At 40.8% G+C, this 20,872-nt stretch overlaps 2 protein-coding genes and 2 pseudogenes across 2 annotated transcripts; all 4 read left to right on the forward strand.

The window, feature by feature from the left end:
* Positions 1-4,206: 4,206 nt before the first annotated feature.
* On the forward strand, positions 4,207-4,915 carry LOC122148861 (annotated as a pseudogene).
* Positions 4,916-6,221: 1,306 nt separating this feature from the next.
* On the forward strand, positions 6,222-6,744 carry LOC109095358 (histone H2A, sperm-like). The gene is made up of 2 exons (XM_042775885.1): positions 6,222-6,232; positions 6,346-6,744. The coding sequence occupies exons 1-2, from the start codon at positions 6,222-6,224 to the stop codon at positions 6,701-6,703; spliced, it is 369 nt and encodes a 122-aa protein (XP_042631819.1). The 3' UTR covers positions 6,704-6,744.
* Positions 6,745-7,610: 866 nt separating this feature from the next.
* Positions 7,611-8,072, forward strand: LOC109095356 (annotated as a pseudogene).
* A 4,444-nt stretch (positions 8,073-12,516) lies between these two features.
* LOC109064208 (histone H2B) lies at positions 12,517-14,230 on the forward strand. The gene is made up of 3 exons (XM_042775886.1): positions 12,517-12,610; positions 13,817-14,000; positions 14,065-14,230. The coding sequence occupies exons 1-3, from the start codon at positions 12,517-12,519 to the stop codon at positions 14,228-14,230; spliced, it is 444 nt and encodes a 147-aa protein (XP_042631820.1).
* Positions 14,231-20,872: the final 6,642 nt, after the last annotated feature.

The raw sequence follows: 20,872 nt of genomic DNA on the forward strand, positions 1-20,872 counted from the left end.
CAAGAACGATTAAAACAGAGTCTGGGTGTTGTTGTTCTGTCTCTGTGATCTGGTCAGCGAGTTTCTGTAAAGCCAGGCTTACATGCGCTTGCGGAGGGATGTAAACACTCACCAGAATGAACGAGTGAAACTCCCGCGGCGAATAGAATTGCTTGCAGTTGACAAAAAGCACTTCTAGATCTGAACAGCATATCTTCTTTAACACAGTTACATCTGTGCACCACCGTTCATTGATATAAAAGCATGTCCCGCCGCCGCGCGATTTCCCTGTTGATTCTGCGTCGCGGTCCGCTCTGAACAGCTGAAAACCTGGCAGATGGAGCGCGCTGTCCGGTATGGCGTCATTGAGACAGGTTTCCGTGAAACATAGAGCAGCAAAGTGTGATAAATCCTTATTTGTCCGGGAAAGAAGAAGGGGTTCGTCCGTTTTGTTGGGTAGAGAGCGGAGATTTGCCAGATGGATGCTAGGCAATGGCGTTCGAAATCCGCGCTTCCTGAGTCTAACGAGCGCACCAGCTCGCTTTCCCCGGTTGTGCTTTTTGAAGCGTTTGATCAGCGCTGCTGCTCCACCGACAACAACGTTCAGTAAAACGTCTGAATAATTTAAATCCGGTAAAAGATTTTCTGGTGTGTTCTGCCGAATGTTCAGCAGTTCATCCCTGGTGAAACTGACCGTGTTTGACAAACAAAAAACAGGAAAAACAAACAAAAACAGTACAAACACTGGAGAGCCAAGCACTGAAGCAGCCGTCTGCGGCACCATCGAGGTACTAAATACAATATATGTTCACCCTAGGCTGAGAGCCATCACAAACTACAAGACACCACCCCCCTGCAATGAGGCTGCAATGAGGCTAATCCACCACTTGCTGAAGACCTGAATGAGTTTTATTGTAGATTCGAAACCCCCCCACACCCCTTCTGACCATCTCCAACACACACACACACACACACAAAAAAAAAGTGACATCCAGCCAAGTATGGTGACCCATACTCAGAATTGGTGCTCTGCATTTAACCCATCCAAAGTGCACACACACAGCAGTGAACACACACACACACACACACACACACCGTGAACACACACCCGGAGCAGTGGGTATCCTTTATGCTGCGGTGCCCGGGGAGCAGTTGGGGGTTCAGTGCCTTGCTCAAGGACACCTCAGTAGTGATATTGCCGACCTGACACTCGAACCCACAACCTTAGGTTTAGGAGTCAAACTCTCTAACCACTAGGCCACAACTTCCCCAACCGTTAACACAACCATTAACACCTGGGATTGCACTTCATCCTGCAACATCTGGACGCAACAGGGACTTATGTGAGGATCCTGTTTGTGGACTTTAGTTCGGCTTTCAACACCATCATCCCAACAGCCCTCCAGACCAAACTGACCCAGCTCTCTGTTCCTAGCTCTATCTGTCAGTGGATCACCAGCTTTCTGACAGAGAGGCAACAGTTAGTGAGTCTGGGGAAATTCATGTCAAACAGCCGCTGCCCCACCAACACTGGTGCCCCTCAGGGATGTGTTCTCTCCCCACTGCGCTTCTCCCTCTACACCAACTACTGCACCTCTAAAGACCCCTCTGTCAAGCTCCTGAGGTTTGCAGACGACACTACGGTCATCGGCCTCATCCAGGACAGTGACGAGTCTGCTTACAGACAAGAGGTTGAGCAGCTGGCTGTCTGGTGCAGTCTTAACAACCTGGAGCTGAACACTCTCAAAACAGTGGAGATGATCGTGGACTTCAGGAGAAACCCCCTGCACTCCCCCCACTCACCATCATGAACAGCACTGTGACTGCAGTGGAGTCATTCAGATTCCTGGGAACCACCATCCCTCAGGACCTGAAGTGGGACAATCACATAGACTCCATTGTGAAAAAGGCCCAACAAAGGTTGTACTTCCTTCGCCAGCTGAGGAAGTTTAACCTGCCACAGGAGCTGCTGAAACAGTTCTACTCAGCCCTCATTGAGTCTGTCCTGTGCACTTCAATAACTGTCTGGTTTGGTTCAGCTACAAAATCAGACATCAGAAGACTACAGAGAACGGTTCGGACTGCTGAAAGGATTATTGGTGCTCCCTGCCCACTCTTCAAGAACTGTATACATCCAGAGTGAGGAAAAGGGCTCAGAAAATCACTCCGGATCCCTCACATCCAAGTTACCCCATCTTTTAACTTTTGCCATCTGGCCGGCGCTTCAGAGTCTCATATACCAGGACAGTCAGGCACAGGACAGTCAGGCACAAGAACAGTTTCTTCCCCCAGACAATCTACCTCATGAACAGTTAAATGTTCCCCACTTTTGCAATAAAAATATGCAATATTCTTATATTTATTTGTTACCCCTCCCTCATAGTACATCCCTGCATCTTACTCTATTCTTTTCCATTATCAATTTATTTTTTAAATTAATTTATATTTTTTTTGATTAATTTAGCAATATTTATCTGTTTTTTTTCTTTCTTTTTTTGTTGTCTGTGTTTGTTGTTGTTGTCTCAGTGTACTGGAAGTTTATGTCACTAAAACAAATTCCATGTATGTAAGCATACTTGGCAATAAAGCTCTTTCTGATTCTGATCTATTTACAGAGTCACTCTCGATGGCACAATCTTGGCCCAGATTGAGTGTTTGGGGCAGTCCTTATATCTGGGTCAGGTGTAGAGGAGAACCAGTAGCAGCCTCCAGCACATTATCTCAAGGAACCGCCCCCCCCTGAAACACAAACATACACAGAGAGAACACAAGAGGGCAGAACAAATGACCATAACTAACAACAAACAATAAACAAAATCCCAATGCGGAAATAATTACTGCAATTACACTGTTGTACAGCATTGCCTTATGGAAACATTGATATTTTCTCAATTTACAGTAAAATAATTTTAGACAAAGATAAATTGTGAATAAAAATATAAAATTTACTTAAAGATTCTGCAAAAAAAAAAAAAAAATTAATAATAATAATAATAATAATAATAAAATTAAATAAATAAACAAATAAATAAATAAATAAAAATCCCACTTGAGAAGAGAAATGACGTTAATAGAGCAACTTCTGGTGTTTTCTGTGAGGGTGACAGTAGGAAAAAAAAGATTTGGACAGAAATTAAAATGTCATGTGATTTAAACACAGCACATTATTGTCTACCTTAAGGCCTGCCCTTTAATTCCTTTAGTGCAATATATCTCTCTGTGACTGCCGAGTACAGCTGTCCAGGTTATGGAGGGCACTGAGTCTCCATACTCAGAACATGTATGATATTTCTGTGTGTCAGAGAATAACTTTAAACAGTTTCAGTGAATTTCTCCTTTCCTCTCTGAGAAACTGTACTCATTGTCCATGTGTGTGAAACTAAACACCTGATAATGTTCAGGTCTGTCACCCAGATGAGCCGTTACTGACCCCTGATCACTTGTGACCTAAATAATCACCAGAGATATGTATTGAACCATATGTCCATGTCTGGAGATTCTCGAAGTTTATCTGTTCCAGACAACCAGAATCCTTCCTCCTGCAGTGCCTTGAGTGTTTAGTGTCCTCTGTTAGAGTCTAACTCTTGGTGTCTGGAGCATGAACGCAGAGTAAATAAACTCCTCTGACTTCTGCTGATCTCTGAATTTTTTTTTTTTTTGGCAATGTGGTAGCTAATTTCTATGAATTCATATGAACTTATTAATGAATTTCCAAACTGAGTTATTGTTATTATTATTATTATTATTATTATTATAGTATTATGACAGATCATCTGCTGACTCAGATCTCCGGATGTTTGTGCTTCAAGCTGCCCAAAACAGCAGCTGTATCAAACACTGCACACGCGCTTCACTGATGATCATTTCATTAAAATCACTTCCAAACTGTTTCTAAAAACACTCAGAGGACGAGTTTTTTTATCAACTTTTCCACTGAAACGAGGCATTAAATGCGCACGCGGCTTTGTTCCGTGGCTGATGCTCGCCTCGAGTTTGATCTGCGCGGAGCAAAACAACATTTCCTCGCCGCGTATTTTAGTCTCCAAAGAAAGCCAAGAACCTCTGCTTGGTGTTCACTTTGTTTCTACTGCGCCAAACTATTTTAGTAGTCGAGTTTTGCTCTTAAATTTAGAAGAAGAAAACACAAGCGCGAGCGGCTCGCGGGGGCACAGAGCGGGCGGGTTTGAGTCTATAAGGTTCTCATGTGTTAAATAAGAGCGCAGCGCGGTTCGAGTGCAGCTCATTGTTTAACATAGAGAGCGTTTGATTTGCTGGTTTTACTGAATACTCTACACAGAGAGATGGCAGAAACCGCCCCAGCCGCAGCCGCCCCGCCGGCCAAAGCGCCCAAGAAGAAGTCCGCTGCTAAAGCCAAGAAAGCAGGTCCAGCTGTCGGTGATCTGATCGTTAAAGCCGTGTCCCGCATCGAAGGAGAGGAGCGGTGTGTCTCTCGCCGCCCTGAAGAAAGCTCTCGCTGCCGGCGGCTACGACGTGGAGAAGAAGAACTCCCGCATCAAGCTCGCCCTCAAGAGCCTGGTGACTAAAGGAGCCCTGGTGCAGGTCAAAGGAACCGGTGCCTCCGGCTCCTTCAAGATCAACAAGCAGCAAACCGAGACCAAGAAGAAACCGGCGAAGAAAGCAGCTCCTAAAGCGAAGAAGCCCGCGGCCAAGAAACCCGCTGCTGCCAAGAAGCCCAAGAGCGCAGCGGCAAAGAAGCCCGCCGCTAAGAAATCCCCCAAGAAGGCCAAGAAACCCGCCGCTGCAGCCGCTAAGAAGGCCACGAAGAGCCCCAAGAAGACAAAGAAGCCCGCAGCGCCTAAGAAAGCAGCCAAGAGCCCCAAAAAGGGCCAAGACTGCCAAACCCAAGACAGCAAAGCCTAAAGCTGCCAAGCCTAAAAAGGCAGCTCCCAAGAAGAAGTAAAAAACAACTGTTTTATTCCCCCAACGGCTCTTTTCAGAGCCACCCACAAACTCTAAAGAGAGCAATTTACTTTATTGAAGTAAGGTTAGGTTAAGAAATGTTAACTAATTTGTGCCACAGTTGTACTTTCAAAACAACTCAGTAAATAAAACGGCAGACACAACATGACAATAATCCATCAACTCATTCACTGCTGTCGTAAACTGCAGACAACACAATAATAACAGCAATGAACACAACAAAAGTGTTTCTTTCATATACATTGCACACAGCAGCAGGATAAAAGAGCTTCTAAATCGTCCTGTAAACACAGTCATTACTAATCTCTAACTTATTAACACTGAAGAACTAAAAAGACCATCTAGTGGATGTTCTTCATACAAAATCATTTTTAATTTTGCCCTTGTTCTCTTTTCCACAAAAACCCTCAAGAGAATAAAACAGAATGCTGACCAGGATTCCCTTGTTATTAATCCTGTTTTTATCATCCACAGTGATATCAGCTCCCCAGCAGAGCACTGCACAGAACAGAAGAAGCTTTAATGCCACAGGAATTGATCTTCCTCAAAAATAATCAGAATCAGAATGAGCTTTATCTCCAGGAATGTTTACACATACAAGAAATTTGTTTTAGTGACAGAAGCTCCACAGTGCAACAGTGACAAGACAGGACACAGACAATAAAAATAATAATATACAAAAATATTCAATGTACAAAAAAGCAAAAACACAATATATAATATAGACAGTAATCCTGACTGTGGTTTCTTAAAGACGACCTCACTGTACTTTCTCCAGTTTAATTTACTGTCCAAATGGATACCAATAAATTCATAAGACTGAACTTTCTATCTTCTGACCATGGATTGTCACCAGTATTACTGCTTCTGTGTGTCTTCATAAATCAATAAAATAAAAATAAATTACACCATGTAGCAAAAAGCTGAACCTCTCTTCTATTGTCCCAATCATTATTTAGTTTGATTAGATCCACAAGTTCAGTGTCATCAGAAATCTTTTGTAGACAGCAAGATTACTGAGTAAGCTTACAATCAGAAGAATGCAGTGCAAATTAAAAAAAGTGACAAAAAAGATAAATTAGAAGAGTGTATCTGAGTTCACCTCGACTCAATGTTTTACATGTTAACTGTATTTAGAAAAGCCACAAAGCTTCTTTTCTTCTTCACAAGTTCTTGAATGTTTCTGTCGTGTTGTTTCTAAAGCTGCAGAATCCGCGCGCCAGCTGTGGAGGCGTGGCTTCGGCGGTCGGTGTTGGAGGGAAGTTCAGTGATTGGTTTGAAATCTTACAGACTCTAAACCAATGGGCGATTCGTGACTCTTTTAAATACAGTAGAGCGGGACTCACGTATTCATTATTTCTGCCTTACAAGCGAAGAAGTTCTTACAATCAACAATGAGTGGAAGAGGCAAAACCGGCGGTAAAGCGAGAGCGAAGGCCAAGGACTCGCTCCTCCAGAGCAGGGCCTGCAGTTCCCCGTCGGTCGTGTTCACAGACTTCTCCGCAAAGGGAACTACGCAGAGCGCGTCGGTGCCGGAGCTCCCGTCTATCTGGCGGCTGTGCTCGAGTATCTGACCGCTGAGATCCTGGAGTTGGCTGGAAACGCCGCAAGAGACAACAAGAAGACCCGCATCATTCCCCGTCACCTGCAGCTGGCGGTGCGCAACGACGAGGAGCTCAACAAACTCCTGGGCCGAGTGACCATCGCTCAGGGCGGCGTGCTGCCCAACATCCAGGCCGTGCTTCTGCCCAAGAAGACCGAGAAACCCGCCAAAGCCAAGTAAACAGATCCAAGCATGTTTCTGAAACCCAAAGGCTCTTTTAAGAGCCACCCATTTTATCTCTTACAGAGCGATTTTCTTTTAGTTCTTAGTTAAAGATAGGTGCACAAGTTGTTTCAGCTTGATTCTCTTATGAGAACCTGGGGATTTGGTTAGGTACTCACACGACACATGGTGTGACCCATCAAATATACCTAAAAAATAAATTAATAATAGTGATAATATTGCACTTTTCTTTTTTTTTTTTCTCAGACTTAAAATCAGCAAGCTTTTATTTTGGCGGATTGCTGGCAAGTAAGTCTACGCGGTTCTAGGTTTAGCGCTGATTGTAGAGCAGTGAATGAAATGTCACAGTTTTGCATTGAGCTTTGAAAACATTAGCGGGTAGCCTAGATTTATGCTTTCAGTTTGAATAGAAGTCTTATACATAAGACAGTGGTGCACACGGATCACCTATGTGCACCACTGTATGTGTGTGTGTGTGTGTGTGTATATATATATATACATATATATATATATATATATATATATATATATATATATATATACAAATGTTTAGTGTGGGTAATTGTAAATGCAATCAACAGCTGGAGATAGTTTTAAACAACCATTTAAACCAAAGGGGGAAAAAGGATTATACAAAACACTGTCAGTAGGAAACTTGAAACGCGTGTAGTAGACTGTCTGATTGCACAAAGTTATAAACACAAAGCATGTTGAGCGGGAGACACAAACAGCTCCGTCTGAAAATAGGAGGTGTGCAGTCATTGGTTAACAGTCAAGATGTCAAACATCAGCCAATCACAGGCCACTGCACCTTTATGACGCCATAAGCTGTGGCTGTATGAGGCTTTAAAAGCAGGCGCGTAACACAGAGCAGCATTTTCTACTCGAACAGAGCAGAGCGCAATTACGCATTTCAGCAATGGCAAGAACCAAGCAGACCGCTCGTAAATCCACCGGTGGTGTAAAGCCCCGAGGAAGCAGCTCGCTACTAAAGCCGCCCGGAAGAGCGCCCCAGCCACCGGCGGCGTCAAGAAGCCCCATCGTTACAGGCCCGGGACCGTGGCTCTCCGAGAGATCCGCCGCTATCAGAAGTCCACCGAGCTGCTGATCCGCAAACTGCCTTTCCAGCGTCTGGTGCGAGAGATCGCTCAGGATTTCAAGACGGACCTGCGCTTCCAGAGCTCCGCCGTCATGGCCCTGCAGGAGTCCAGCGAGGCTTATCTGGTCGGTCTGTTCGAGGACACCAACCTGTGCGCCATCCACGCCAAGAGAGTCACCATCATGCCCAAAGACATCCAGCTGGCGCGCCGCATCCGCGGAGAGCGCGCTTAACCCCGCCGCTGCATCAGCCGCAGTAAACCCCAAAGGCTCTTTTAAGAGCCACTACATCACACTGAATAACACCCTATACAAAACAAAAAACAATACCAAAAAAATAGGAAAATAGTTCTGTCTGGGTTTACGTTCTATCCGTTTTAACATTTTAAGCTTTCCAAAAATACACAATAACACACAAACACACAGAACACTCACACAGGCAAAACGTGACAGATGTGTTAACCCCGGTGTGTAATGGAGTAACCTTAGATCTGTAAACAAATAATAATATAAACAACATACCATACTTATATTCCTTTAATGTATAAGTAGAGATAAAAACTATACAAACAGGGTTGCCACAGGTCCCAGAAATATTTCCAGCCCAATGACAACTCAAAACCCGCCCAAATGGAATGAAAACTAGCCCAATTTTTCAGTGTCCAATCAGATTAGACAACGGCTGGATTCCCACAAAGGGCCTTAAAATAAATTTATATAAGTTTATGTTTAAAGTATTCGCCTTTTGTCTTACCCAAATTCTTAATATCACACATATTTTTTTTAAATACACAATCTCACACCACAAAACTCAAATAAGAACATATCCTCTCCAAAACTTCCTCACCCCTGTTTACACACAAAACTTGTACTTACTTTTTCTCTTCTCAGCACTTCTCTCTGATGCTTTTCTCTCCAGATCTGCGGCTGTTCTGTTTACACACAAGCATCAATATTAAAATTAACACACTGTTAAACTAAATTAACATAAACTGGCTTTTATCAATATTATTAAAAAAATTTGCTTACTGTGTGAACTTGAACATTGTCCCTTTGTTTTTGTTGTTGTTTGTCTTCTCTTTTTTCAGAACTTTTCACAACATTTTCTTCTTAGATGGTCTAACTGCGCAGCCTCATTTTGATTACAGATTTGAACAGAACTATATACAATCTCAGGACTGTTTTATTTTTAGACATTGGTGCTTCTCAGGTGTGCTGAATAGATTTCAGCAGTAAAGAGAGAAAGCATCCGTGGTGATGGTTTAAATTCATGGCAGCATATGTTTCTTCTTTGCATGTAAGCTCGAAACCTCATTATATTTAGCAAAGAATTCTGCTCTAGCCTGTTTCGTAGCTTGTTCTTTATCAGTGACATTTGGGAAAATGAACGCTCAACTGCTGCATTGCTGAATGGTAGAGCAAGAAGACTCAATGCAAAATTCCCAAGATCTTCAAAGTTTCTATCACCTGCGGTATCTGTGTATGCAGAAACTTCTACCCAGAAGTCCTCTGTTTTGCCATCTTCTGCATTGTTCCATTCCAGAGTGTGAATTACTCTCCACTGTTGCTCTGCTTTTCCTACATCTCCCTTGAAGAGGTGGAAAAAGGGAAGATCATCAATCCTTGGCTTACTTGACGACAGAGTATGACTCGGTGACAGGAATTTGAGAGCCTCTAACTGTTTAATGTTATCTGGAAGTCTCTTCCTAATTTCCTTAGATAACTCTAGCATGTAGTCCCTGCACCTGCGTTTTCATGTCCTGTTCAGCTAGGTCACTTATTCCATTGGCTTCAAACAAAGCAAGACGGAAACTGCACCCCAAAGTCTACGGCATCAAGTGGCAAAAGATTCTCATCAGAAAGGTTAAACTCCATGATGTCTTGCCAGCTCTGGAATGTCTTCGGCAAACCTATGCGCTCAAGCAGGGACCGGTAAAATGTTAGAAGTTCCGTAAGAAGTTTTGCAGGATCAGGTTTGTCAAGTTGAAAGATTTTATTAAGTCTGTTTAACTCTGACACAATTGGTTGGATGAATTTCAGGTATATCAGGTTAATATTGTCACTATACATTTGGTACAGCAGTTCCGCAGCATAGCTCCTCTCACTGTCTTTTGTCAACTGAAAATGCAACTTAAGCTCCACATACTGTGGCAAGGATCCGGTTGATGCACTCACTAATAGCGAGCCACCTAGTGTCAGACAGTTGCAGAATCTTCAGTGTGGGCTTCCACCTACATTTATGGTTTTGTACGTTTCAGAATATTTTTTGAGACGCTGGGTGGCATTTGAAAACCAACTGTAGGTCTGAGAAACCATGTACTCAACATTTCTGGGGAGGACACTGACGGCTTTTGATGCACAGAGCTGAAGAGAATGGCTCACACACTTTATGTAGACAATATGAGGATTGCGGTCACAGAATTTCTGTAGCACTGAATTATGTTGCCCACACATTGTGTTACAGCCATCAGTTGCAAGACCGATGCAATTCAGTATGGACAATTTGTTTTCATCCAGAAATTTGAATAATGCATTTGCTATGGTAAGTGAATCACCAGCTACTATATTGATCATTCCTGCAAAAGTGCTAATGATTCGTGAGAGCTTTTTGCTGTAATATCTGACGACTATACACAGTTGTTTCTTTATGGGGGTAATTGAGAACCACTGATTTAATTTTTAAAATGATATCAGTAGCTTTTACATGTAGATTGCTGTAGATTTTGATAGCCGTTTCTGCAGTTCTAGACAAACATGATGATATGAAAGTCAAAGCATCTGTGCAGGAAGAGGCAGAAAACCCAAAGGGCTCCACCTCAGAACTAATAACAACAACAAAATATATAAATATAAAATACCTACAAAATATTTACAACATACATCAAAACAAAAATAATAAAAAAACAGAAATGATATACTCCAAAAACAAACAATATATGGTACATAATACCTAAAAAAAAAAAAAAAAAAAAAAAAAAAAAAAAAAAAATAATAATAATAATAATAATAATAATAATAATTGTATATATACAAAATACACTATAACAAGACATTTTGCTAGATGGGATAAACCATTCCATAATTTAATACCCCTAACTCTTATCAGAGATTGAACTCTACAAGTGAGATCTTTAGGAAGATGAAAAACACTTGAAAACTTGACGAGTAAAATAACAGTGAACCTGCTGAGAATTTACTTTAAAATACATTCTAAATTGCACTGGATATGTTTAACCCCCACTTGAATATATATTATACATATTTGGAAAATTATTATTATCATAGATAGTAACAACCTGAAATTTATGAAATAAAGAAGCAGGTGAAGTATATGTTTGATTGGATACGATCCTAACAAAACGCTGCTGAAGAATAAAGATTTTTTAAGAGTAGTAGGAAAAGTACTCGCCCAAACTATATTATAATATGAAAAATATGGATAAATTAAACTGATAGTAAGGTGTAAGAAGACACTCTTTGCTGTGCCCCTCAGTAGACTTAGTACTATTTTTTTTTATAAATCCTTAGGTATAATTTTTTACAACTAAAAATAATATATTAATATATATATATATCAAGATAATTTGTTTAAATTACACCAATTAGCATAAACAATTAGACCTTCATTTTGCATTATTAATCAATTAATTAAAATTTCAGTGAGAGAGAACTAAGGTTGTGTTTTCAACAAACATTTTACTGGAGTAAAAAATATTGGAAACCAATTCGACAAGACATTAACATAAATAAGAAATAGCAAATGGTCCCCACAGTATGGAGCCCTGAGGAACACCACAGAGTAAACTTTGTTTGCTGGAATAAAACCTTTAAAAACAAACAAACTGTCTTCTATTAAAAATTTAATTCTTCAAACCATTTATTTGGAAAATCATGAAAACCTTATCTGTACAAACCGTTTCCAATAAAATGTAATGAATGATAACTGTATCAAAATCTTGTGACAGTTCTAAAAGATAAACTGCAAGTAAATTCTTGATTTTTCAAACACAAGGGTTCTCACCTCAGACATCCCGCCTACAACATTAGCTAAACGTCTGATGCATATGGGACATCAAAAAGGCCTCAAGGGTGGACCATGACCAATGAAAGCCGCCATGAGCTCCAGACCTGAATAGCCGTTTTTTCTTCTTCGCTATTCATATTGATGTTTGTAAATAATAGAATTTGAGGTCTAAAGTGAAAAATAATTAATTGATATAATATTTTTTTTTTCTACATTTTTTAAATTAATTTTAAATAAATAAATTTTTAATCATTTCCAGTATTTTAAAATTGCTTTGTTTTATGTTTTAAAATTGCTCAAAGTTTCCTGCTCTAACCAGCGAAAGAAGGCGTGCGCCATGTGACGCGCGCTGGTTTCAGTCAGGTCCTGTAAGCAAAATGTAAAGGCATCCCTGCAAAGCACTTTTTTCTTTTTATTCGTTTTATGGTTAGTCTTGGAGAGCTGAAATAAGAAATATCTTGATCATACCAGAAGAGGCAAAGGCAGGTAAAGGCCTGGGAAAGGAGGCGCTAAGCGTCATCGTAAAGTTCTGCGTGATAACATCCAGGAATCACCAAACCCGCCATTCGTCGTCTCGCTCGCCGCGGCGGGAGTCAGCAGCATCTCCGGTCTGATCTACGAGGAGACCCGCGGGTGCTGAAGGGTGTTCTGGAGAACGTGATACGCGACGTCAGTCACCGCCACCAGTATGGGTAGAAAGACTGTCACCGCCATGGACGCTGTGTACGGGCTCAAACGACAGGGACGCACTCTTGCAGGATGGCTCGGAGAGATAAACATGGGTAGGAACAACAGGACACAACGGCAGCTTATAAGAGCCACCCACACTCTCGCTACTATAAAGAGTTAAAATTCATGTTTTATAGTTCAAGTGAATGATAATAATAATACAATATCGCTTAATAAATGTTCTTGTAGCTCAATGGTAGAGCACCGCGTTAACAAGCCGCTAAGATTAGTGGTTCGATCTCCCCGGAACACATGATGGGTAAAAAATTGATAGCCTGAATGCACTGAAAGTCGCTTTGGATAAAAGAGTCTGCTAAATGCATAAATTTAATAAACTCTCTTTAAAAAGTGAAGTTTAATGCTAGTGTTTATTTTATTTTTGTTTTGTTCCTCATATCGGATGTGTATGTACCAGGAGCACCTTAAAAAAAAAAAAACCGGATTTCACCGTAAATACAATAATAATAATTTGATTCTGAGAATGTAATCCATTACATGTTTAACTGTTATGTCTCTATTTTATTTTTTACTTTCAGTTGTTGTTGTCTAAGTTTCTGTCACCAAAACAAATCTCTCGTGTGTAGAACATACTGGGCAGAAAACATCTTTTTATTTTGATTTTTAAAATGGCTGGCTTGTATAAATGCAATTGCTGTGAGCCTGGCGTTCATAATGAGATAATATTTTTCATTTCTTCTTACATGGCATTTCCATTTGTTTAGCCTTCCTTTGCACAAAGAGTGATTTATAAAATAAAGAGAAAACACAACATGGCAATGATATTTAAGTTTGAGACGAAGTGGAAAATAGCAGAACAAACAGAGAAAGAAATAAAAAGTGTCTAATGCCTAATGCTTTCACCAGTTAGCACATTCTCTCAATGGGTTTATGAGAGGTTTATAAATTACACTCTATGATATTGATCTTATTGATATTGATGTTGATATTTAAGGCGCATTTGTTTCCGCATAAGAATATAACCATCAAAAAGAGCGGGAATCTGAAAACAAAGGGAAACATTAACGTGGAGCTGATGTCGTTCAAACATAGGAATAGCGGTGGGCGGGACTATCACTCCTCCGCCTGTGATTGGCCCTCGTTCCAGTCGTGATGCTTTGAATTCCAATTAAAACACGAGTTTATGGGTTTGACCAATCCAGAAAACACACAATCAGCAGCTTTCCACATCTCTGTGTAAATTAGCATAGATCAGTGAATAAATGTCTCTGTCCCGCTCATTCTGATCATCGTTTCTTGAGGTTTTGATCTCCAGCAGCATCATGCCAGAACCAGCGAAGTCCGCGCCGAAGAGTTGCTCCAGCTCCAGAAGGCCGTCACTAAGACCGCCGCTAAAGTAGGAAAGGAAGTAGCGCAGAAAGTTCAGGAAGCGAGAGCCACACCATCTACGTGTACTAAAGTGCTGCAGCAGGTTTCATCCCTGCGGTACCGGGATCTCTTTCGAAGGCGATGGGCATCATGGAACTCTTTCGTCAACGACATCTTCGAGCGCATCGCCGGTGAAGCGTTCCCGTCTCGCTCACTACAACAAGCGCTCCACCATCACTTCCCGAGAGATCCAGACCGCCGTACGTCTGCTGCTGCCCGGGGAGCTGGCCAAACACGCCGTGTCTGAGGGCACCAAGGCCGTCACCAAGTACACCAGCTCCAAGTAGGCTCCCTGCAGCCTCTCATTGACGACAAAGGCTCTTTTAAGAGCCACCCAGCTTCTCCTTAAAAAGAGCTTCTAGTGGTAATATTTTATAGTAAGGTTCAATTATAAATGTAAGTTGATCAATGATTGTTTCAAGGTCTGATATTAAACGTGATTCTCAAACTTTAGAATCGTCTATGATGGTAATACAACGTATTATTTATTGAGAGAATCAAATTGCAAGAGTTATGGGAATCATTGCATTTTGAATGAAGATCAAATTTTACTCTATATCTATTGTATATAATGTTGTATACAGACCAACCCATAATGGCTGAAAGCTACATTTGGGACTTTAAAAAAAAAAAAAAAAAAAACTTCTTCAACTGAAACTATTTTGTACTAATGCAATTTTTATTTTTGAAAGCACAATAAAGTGTGGATCTTGCAAGTGAACTCTAGATTTATCTCATCAGACTTTATTCAATCTGTTGTTTATTACTTATTAGTATGGAGCAGAGTCCTGCAGTCCTGAGATCCTTTTCTATGTACTTACTATCGCCTCAGAAGATGACCGAGATACAGAGACAATACACAAACAGCTCTAAATATTACCCGCATTGTTTATTACTGTACCACAGCTTACATGGATCAGCTGTCATAAAGAGAAATTATGTTGGAAAACTCTTTATAAATTATACATATATATATATATATATATAATGTATTCAGGACAGAGAAGACTTGAGACTGGAATATATGTGGCATGCTACGCTTTGATTGTCAGCTTCTTTTCTCTTAATCTTCTCTTTTTATATAAACTTGGATTTTATTTTTTCTTCACTTATTTTTGTTTCTAGATTGTTTGTGTTGTATTCAATATATTCCTATATTCATGGTCCATGCACGAAGTTCTGGGTTTTGAATCGCTTAATTTTGTTTGAAAGAAAACTCAAAAACAATCAATAAACCAATCCTTAAGGTTTTTTTTTTTTTTGCCTCAGGAGTGTCTACACATATTTAGAGTGTTAATTCTTTTTACTGCAAAAGTAAATAATGATTTGGCCATAGAAACAGTTGATTTTTAAGTTATGAAACTATATTTAATATTTTCCAACACATAATTTCTTACTTTATTTTTCCTCGTCCCACCGCCTTGAAAGAAAAAAGCCAAGTATACTGGAACTTGAAAAAAAAGTGCAAATGGAGCCCATCCCAAGTTGGACATTCATGTAGCCTGAGCTTTTAAACATACCTTGATTGGATTTTTTTTTTTTTTTTTTCATTGAGTCATTATTCTTTTTAACCCCCTCCCCTTCTATATTATATTATATAGTTCTTGTGTATGGGCCATTGTGTGTTTTTGCTTCATCACACTCTCACACACACTCTTCAAACAACAGCATCAGTTGCATCATGGACTCTGTAAGGATCACAGGAGACGCGGCTCAAGCTCTCCTTAGGTTCTGCAAGACTTCAGCTCCAGGAACTCAAGAGCAGATCATCTTCTGCTAGTCCTCCTCTGGGGAATATTCTTCATCTCCAGAGTCAGTGAGGTTCTGCCCTCCCCTCTCTTCTCAACTTTCCCCTCAATTTTCCCCTCATTTCTCTTCTCCCCCCCCCCCACAGTTATTTCACTCTACAGCAGGACACGTCTTGAGTCACACTGTTTATTTTTTCTGCGTCCTCTTCTAGGTGAGAGGCAGGGTTCATTCATATATAAGACTGTAGAATAGCCTGGGAACTATGTCTAATAAAAAGAGACTGATGAGGATGTCTCGCACTCACAGACGACTGCTGAGGGGGGGGGGGGGCTGAGGGCGCTGGCCGTGCTGCGCAATTCATCAATGAACTCACACATCTTTCACTTCATCTTTCAAAAAGAGGCTCGGTGTGAACGTGGCATCATCAGGGAAAAAAAAAAGAGGATTTCTCAGAAGTCGACTTTGTACCCCCCCCCCCCGACCACCACAAACACCAAACCAACAAACCAAACAAACAAAAAACCAAAAAAACATAACCCAAAACAAAAAAAAAAAAAAAAAAAATACGAAAAAAAAATGAAAAAAAAAAAAAAAAAAAAAAAGAAAAAAAAAAAAACAAAAAATCCTGAAAAAAACAGAAATATTAGGATTTAGACTTTTTAAATGTGGTAGGTTTTGTTCAAACTGCACAACGAGGGAACACATTTAATGAACTTAATCAGAAGTTATTGGAATCTGGATGAGGAAAAATATTTCTAATTATGCTGCATTATTTAGACTCTGGTCCATGTGCAGGATGTTTAGGCCAGCTGCTATAATGCGGCGCTTTTCGAGAAGAAAGTTCCTCAGAGATCGAAGGAGGCAGGAGTCCCTCAGACTGAGAGCAGTGTTAGAGAGTAACACTGACCCTCCCTGCTGCTGTGCGGTGAGCCGAGCGAGTCAGTCACGTGTAGTGTGGTGGACCCGGGTTACACTTCCACATTCAGCGTTTCCTTTCCATCTCGAGCACCAGCCAGCTGTCCAACACAGCTTCAAGAGATACTCCACCACAGATGAGTGCTCGACACATGCGCAGAACCACGAGGTGCACGGCTGTTTCAAATATACTCTTGGCTTCTTCACGCCGATCGCTTAAGCCGGCATTTTTTGTCTTATATGCAACTCTCTGTTCTGGACTTGCACAAAACTGCTTTACAATGCAGTCATTTTCCAAAATGTAATTTATGGTAAAATATGAAGTCTGTTATCACCAGTTTAACCACAGACAGAGAGACGCTGAAGATAGACGCACAGAGAAAAAATACTTGCAGCAGGCAGATCACCCACTGTTCATGATGCACGAACTACTGTAAGAAAATCTCAATATTGATTTGGGGGTTTATATGAATGTAAGTGTTTCTGAGGGGAGGAGTGTCTGGACCGTATTCAGGAAAGTTTATGTGGTATTTTCTTTTCATCTGGTCTCTGTATAGTTTATATATTAAAGCAGTGTTTCAGCACAGCTTTGTTTACAGCGGTAACCAAGGAAAACGCTCCTGCATCTGGTCTGTGTCTGTTGTTCCAGAGGCGCCACCTGCTGTCAGAGAGTGAATCTGCATCTCATTCAGAGGCTTCTGCTGTTTGTTTCGTTCAGACATCTAGTATAATTTCACAAATCTTGCCGTAGAACATTCTTGTTTTTGCTTCAGATTTGGTTATATTAAAAATTAAATTATGTGTATGATTATTATTATATACCCTAAATGATATGTATATGAATTCAAATAATTAAAAATTAAATAATTGTAATTTACAGATTTAGGTTAAATAAAGATGTCAGTTCTTTTTTCTCTCTCTCTTTGTAAGGAAACAAACCAAAAAAAAAAAAAAACTAATTCAATTGTTTCTACTACATTCTGTATGCTGCTCAAATCTCAGACCCGGCCGGGTGCCTAGTTCAAGGTATGTCGAAAAAAACTCCCAACCATTTTCTCCTCAAATCATACCGAAATCGCTGCAGAAAGCTATTGTGACCCAGTGTTTACAAAGTGAAACGTTGCAAGGATGGTTTCAAACACTCTTATTAAAAAAAAAAATAAAAAAAAAAAAAAAAAAAATTATGTCTAAACTAAATGTAAACAACGATACAGGACGATTTTGAAGTTGGAGGAGAAAAGTGTTGGGAGGAGTTTTAAGACGTATCTAGGAAACGCTGTACACAGAGTATGCATCTGGGGGCTAGACAAGAACAGCAAACAAGTGTGTATTTATTTTTTTATTATTTATTTTATTTTTTATTTTTAAGAAAAATTACAGGTCGCTTGGTTATATAAGCTGCGACTGATAAATCTCTTAGGCGACTGAAGCAAGTGGATCTTGGATGACATGGAGGTGAGTACATGATCCAGGAGATTTGTATTCTGAAAGTGGAGTGGAGTAGTATATTATTTTAATATCTTGGCCGGTCATGTACTCCCTGCATGGAAAGATATGTTTGTTTAGTTTTGGTACGGTGATCGCTCCGCACAAGAGTTTGTATGGTCTTTGTATAACAGCAATAATCTGTTCACTCACAACTTGTCTAGAAATGTATGATGAATCGCTGAATGTTTGTTGCTGTTAGATACTTCTTGTAGTTCTGATAAAGAATAGAGAGACGTACGGTTTAGTGGTATCAAACTGCAGTGCTGTATCAATAACACATATAAACATGTACTGTTTGTGTGGGTTACCAATCGATCGTGGGCTCAGTAATGGTGATGGGTGTTCTGTTATTGACCTGCGCCTGCACGCACGGTAGACCAAATCACAACAGACTGCAGGCCATCAGACCAATCAACAACAGTTTAGCGTCACGCAAAGGAGGAGTTTGGAAAAATGAATCAAGTAAATTAATTGTTTGGGAGGTCACCTGCGCAAAAAAGGGAACAATAAATGCATATTTTAAGATGATGAAAGTGTTTTTGACCCTGCATGCACGCCAATCTTTTGTTGGAGACTCCCCAAAACCAAAAATATGAACCTTTCATTATCCATAGGCCAAGGGCACTTTAAAACAACATCGCCTCCGAACAAATACTTCCTTAAAAAAAAAGAAAAAATAAAAAGGGGGATCACAAACACAGGCTTATTTCTGATCTGTGTACAAATGTAAAAAATCAGCTTTAGTGCCAGTGTAAAACGCAGCCATTGGTTTTGGAGTTATGACTTCAGACAGACTTCCAGACTATCTCTCAGTGTTTTCGGAGAGGGAATGCAGATTTTATTTTATTTTTTCTTCCCCACCACATCTGTCTACTATTGTTATAGGACAACCATTTCAGATAAACCTGACCGCTAAATTGTTATTGTAAAAACTACAGCGGGTAGTCGGTAATTGGTTGCTTTCCATTTTCCCTTTTAAGAGGTCAGTTCTGTGCCAGAATAAACTGCAAAGTGGACCAGACTTCCATTGCTGACAGTCAAAACTAAAAGACGTTCAGATCTAGGCTAACATTACTACAACCACTGTCTCTCTTCTTCAGTCCGACAACAAAAACCGCTTAGGTTTTCTGTCAAGAAACAGTCAAATATCAATGTAGGGGATCAGGCCGGGTGGTGTGTAATATGTACCTTGATGAACTGGAACGCCGCCGCCTCCCTGTAGAAGCCTCGCAAAGCCTGAAAGTGGAAACGGTCCCCAGCCGGTTTTGATCCTGTGCTATTTGACTCAGGTTCTTGCTGGATTCCCTAACACTGCTCACCGCCACGAGGGCTGATACATTCACGGCAGCTGGTGACAAGACAAAGCATCCAGATGTGCAATAGCCGTCTCTCGGAAAAGCATCCAGGTGTTGATCTGTGTCAGCCCCGTAGGCATAGAAGAGATCAGCTATTCTTGTAAACCTAAAAAATTCATAAACATTAAACAAGACGTGAAGGACAGGAGTGCTTAGTCTGTAAAAAAAACTAACGCCTACAGAACTAACTTCACCTTTGTTTTGCCGCTCAATCTCTTTTTGTTCCAGTCGGTTTTTTTTCTCAGTCTTTAAGGATCTGTTCTGCTTGGTCTTGTGCAGCTGAATGTCAAGATAGGCCTAGAGAAAAACAACAGAGAGAACAAGATGAGCTCACATCTGGGCGATAATATGCAACACTTGGTTTGTTTGCACTTCACTTTTACACACACACAAACAAAAAACACCCACACACACAACACTCACAAAATTCCCTTCTGAGAATCCCCACCGCCATCTTGACGAGCACTGATCATAAAATGGCGGTTTGTATTAAAATGAGCAGAGACACAGAAATAGCATGTAACTTCATTTAGCTGAAGCCGTAAATGCTACACAATGATAAATGGCAGTAACTGGCGTATCAGTTCAATACTGTATGTTTGCACCAGGACGTTACTTTCAACAAGAAGAGTAAGATGAAATAAGATGATAGTGATTTTCATGTTCTCTCTTGAAATCGCAGATTTCGTTCAAACTGCTAATTAATTGATTTGCTAACGTACACAAACCAGGTTCCCGCCATGTGAGTTTGACAGGAGCCGGTACATGTTTGTGACGGTAGGAAACATCAAACAATCAGTCTTCGGTTACACTGCAGTTTTATTGAGAAAAATGCTGAGCAAAGACTCTTACTAAGGAATTAGCACCAAAGCCAGGCTTCTCGCATATTAAACGAACACCAGAGGTAAAACAATGTTTAAAAACTCTGCTTTTCACCACGAGGGCTATCTTTAAAACAGATAATACTCTGGAAGCCTCCTTAAGTCGTAAGTTAAGAGTCCATGTGCTGACCGTACTGGGGACTGTTGCGTTTTTGTGTTCACGGAAACATGAACTCCAGCAACAGTAAGTTATGGGACTGCGCCATTCTTCTCGATTCAGCTGACATGCTATCGAGGGCGACCTGGAGTCGCCATCGCTGGGGGTCAATCACGCTACCAGCGGGCTTTAGGTTTATGACTCAACGATGCGTGGTGCGGCGATGCTGTTGTGGTCTGCAAACACCGTCTACCCCAAACATCCACCAAAAACATCAAACTTTTCAACACGGTGGAAGAAAACCTCAGGCAGTACCGGTCGGGCAGCAACACATCCAGCACCATCACAATGGAACACTGGGGGGGGCCCACCAAGGATGTGTATGGTGCTGAGCCCCCTCCTCTTCAATCACTCTGCTGACCCTCGACTGCACACCGGCCACAC

The sequence above is a fragment of the Cyprinus carpio genome, chromosome A19, assembly GCF_018340385.1.
Source record: "Cyprinus carpio isolate SPL01 chromosome A19, ASM1834038v1, whole genome shotgun sequence".
NCBI lineage: Eukaryota > Metazoa > Chordata > Actinopteri > Cypriniformes > Cyprinidae > Cyprinus > Cyprinus carpio.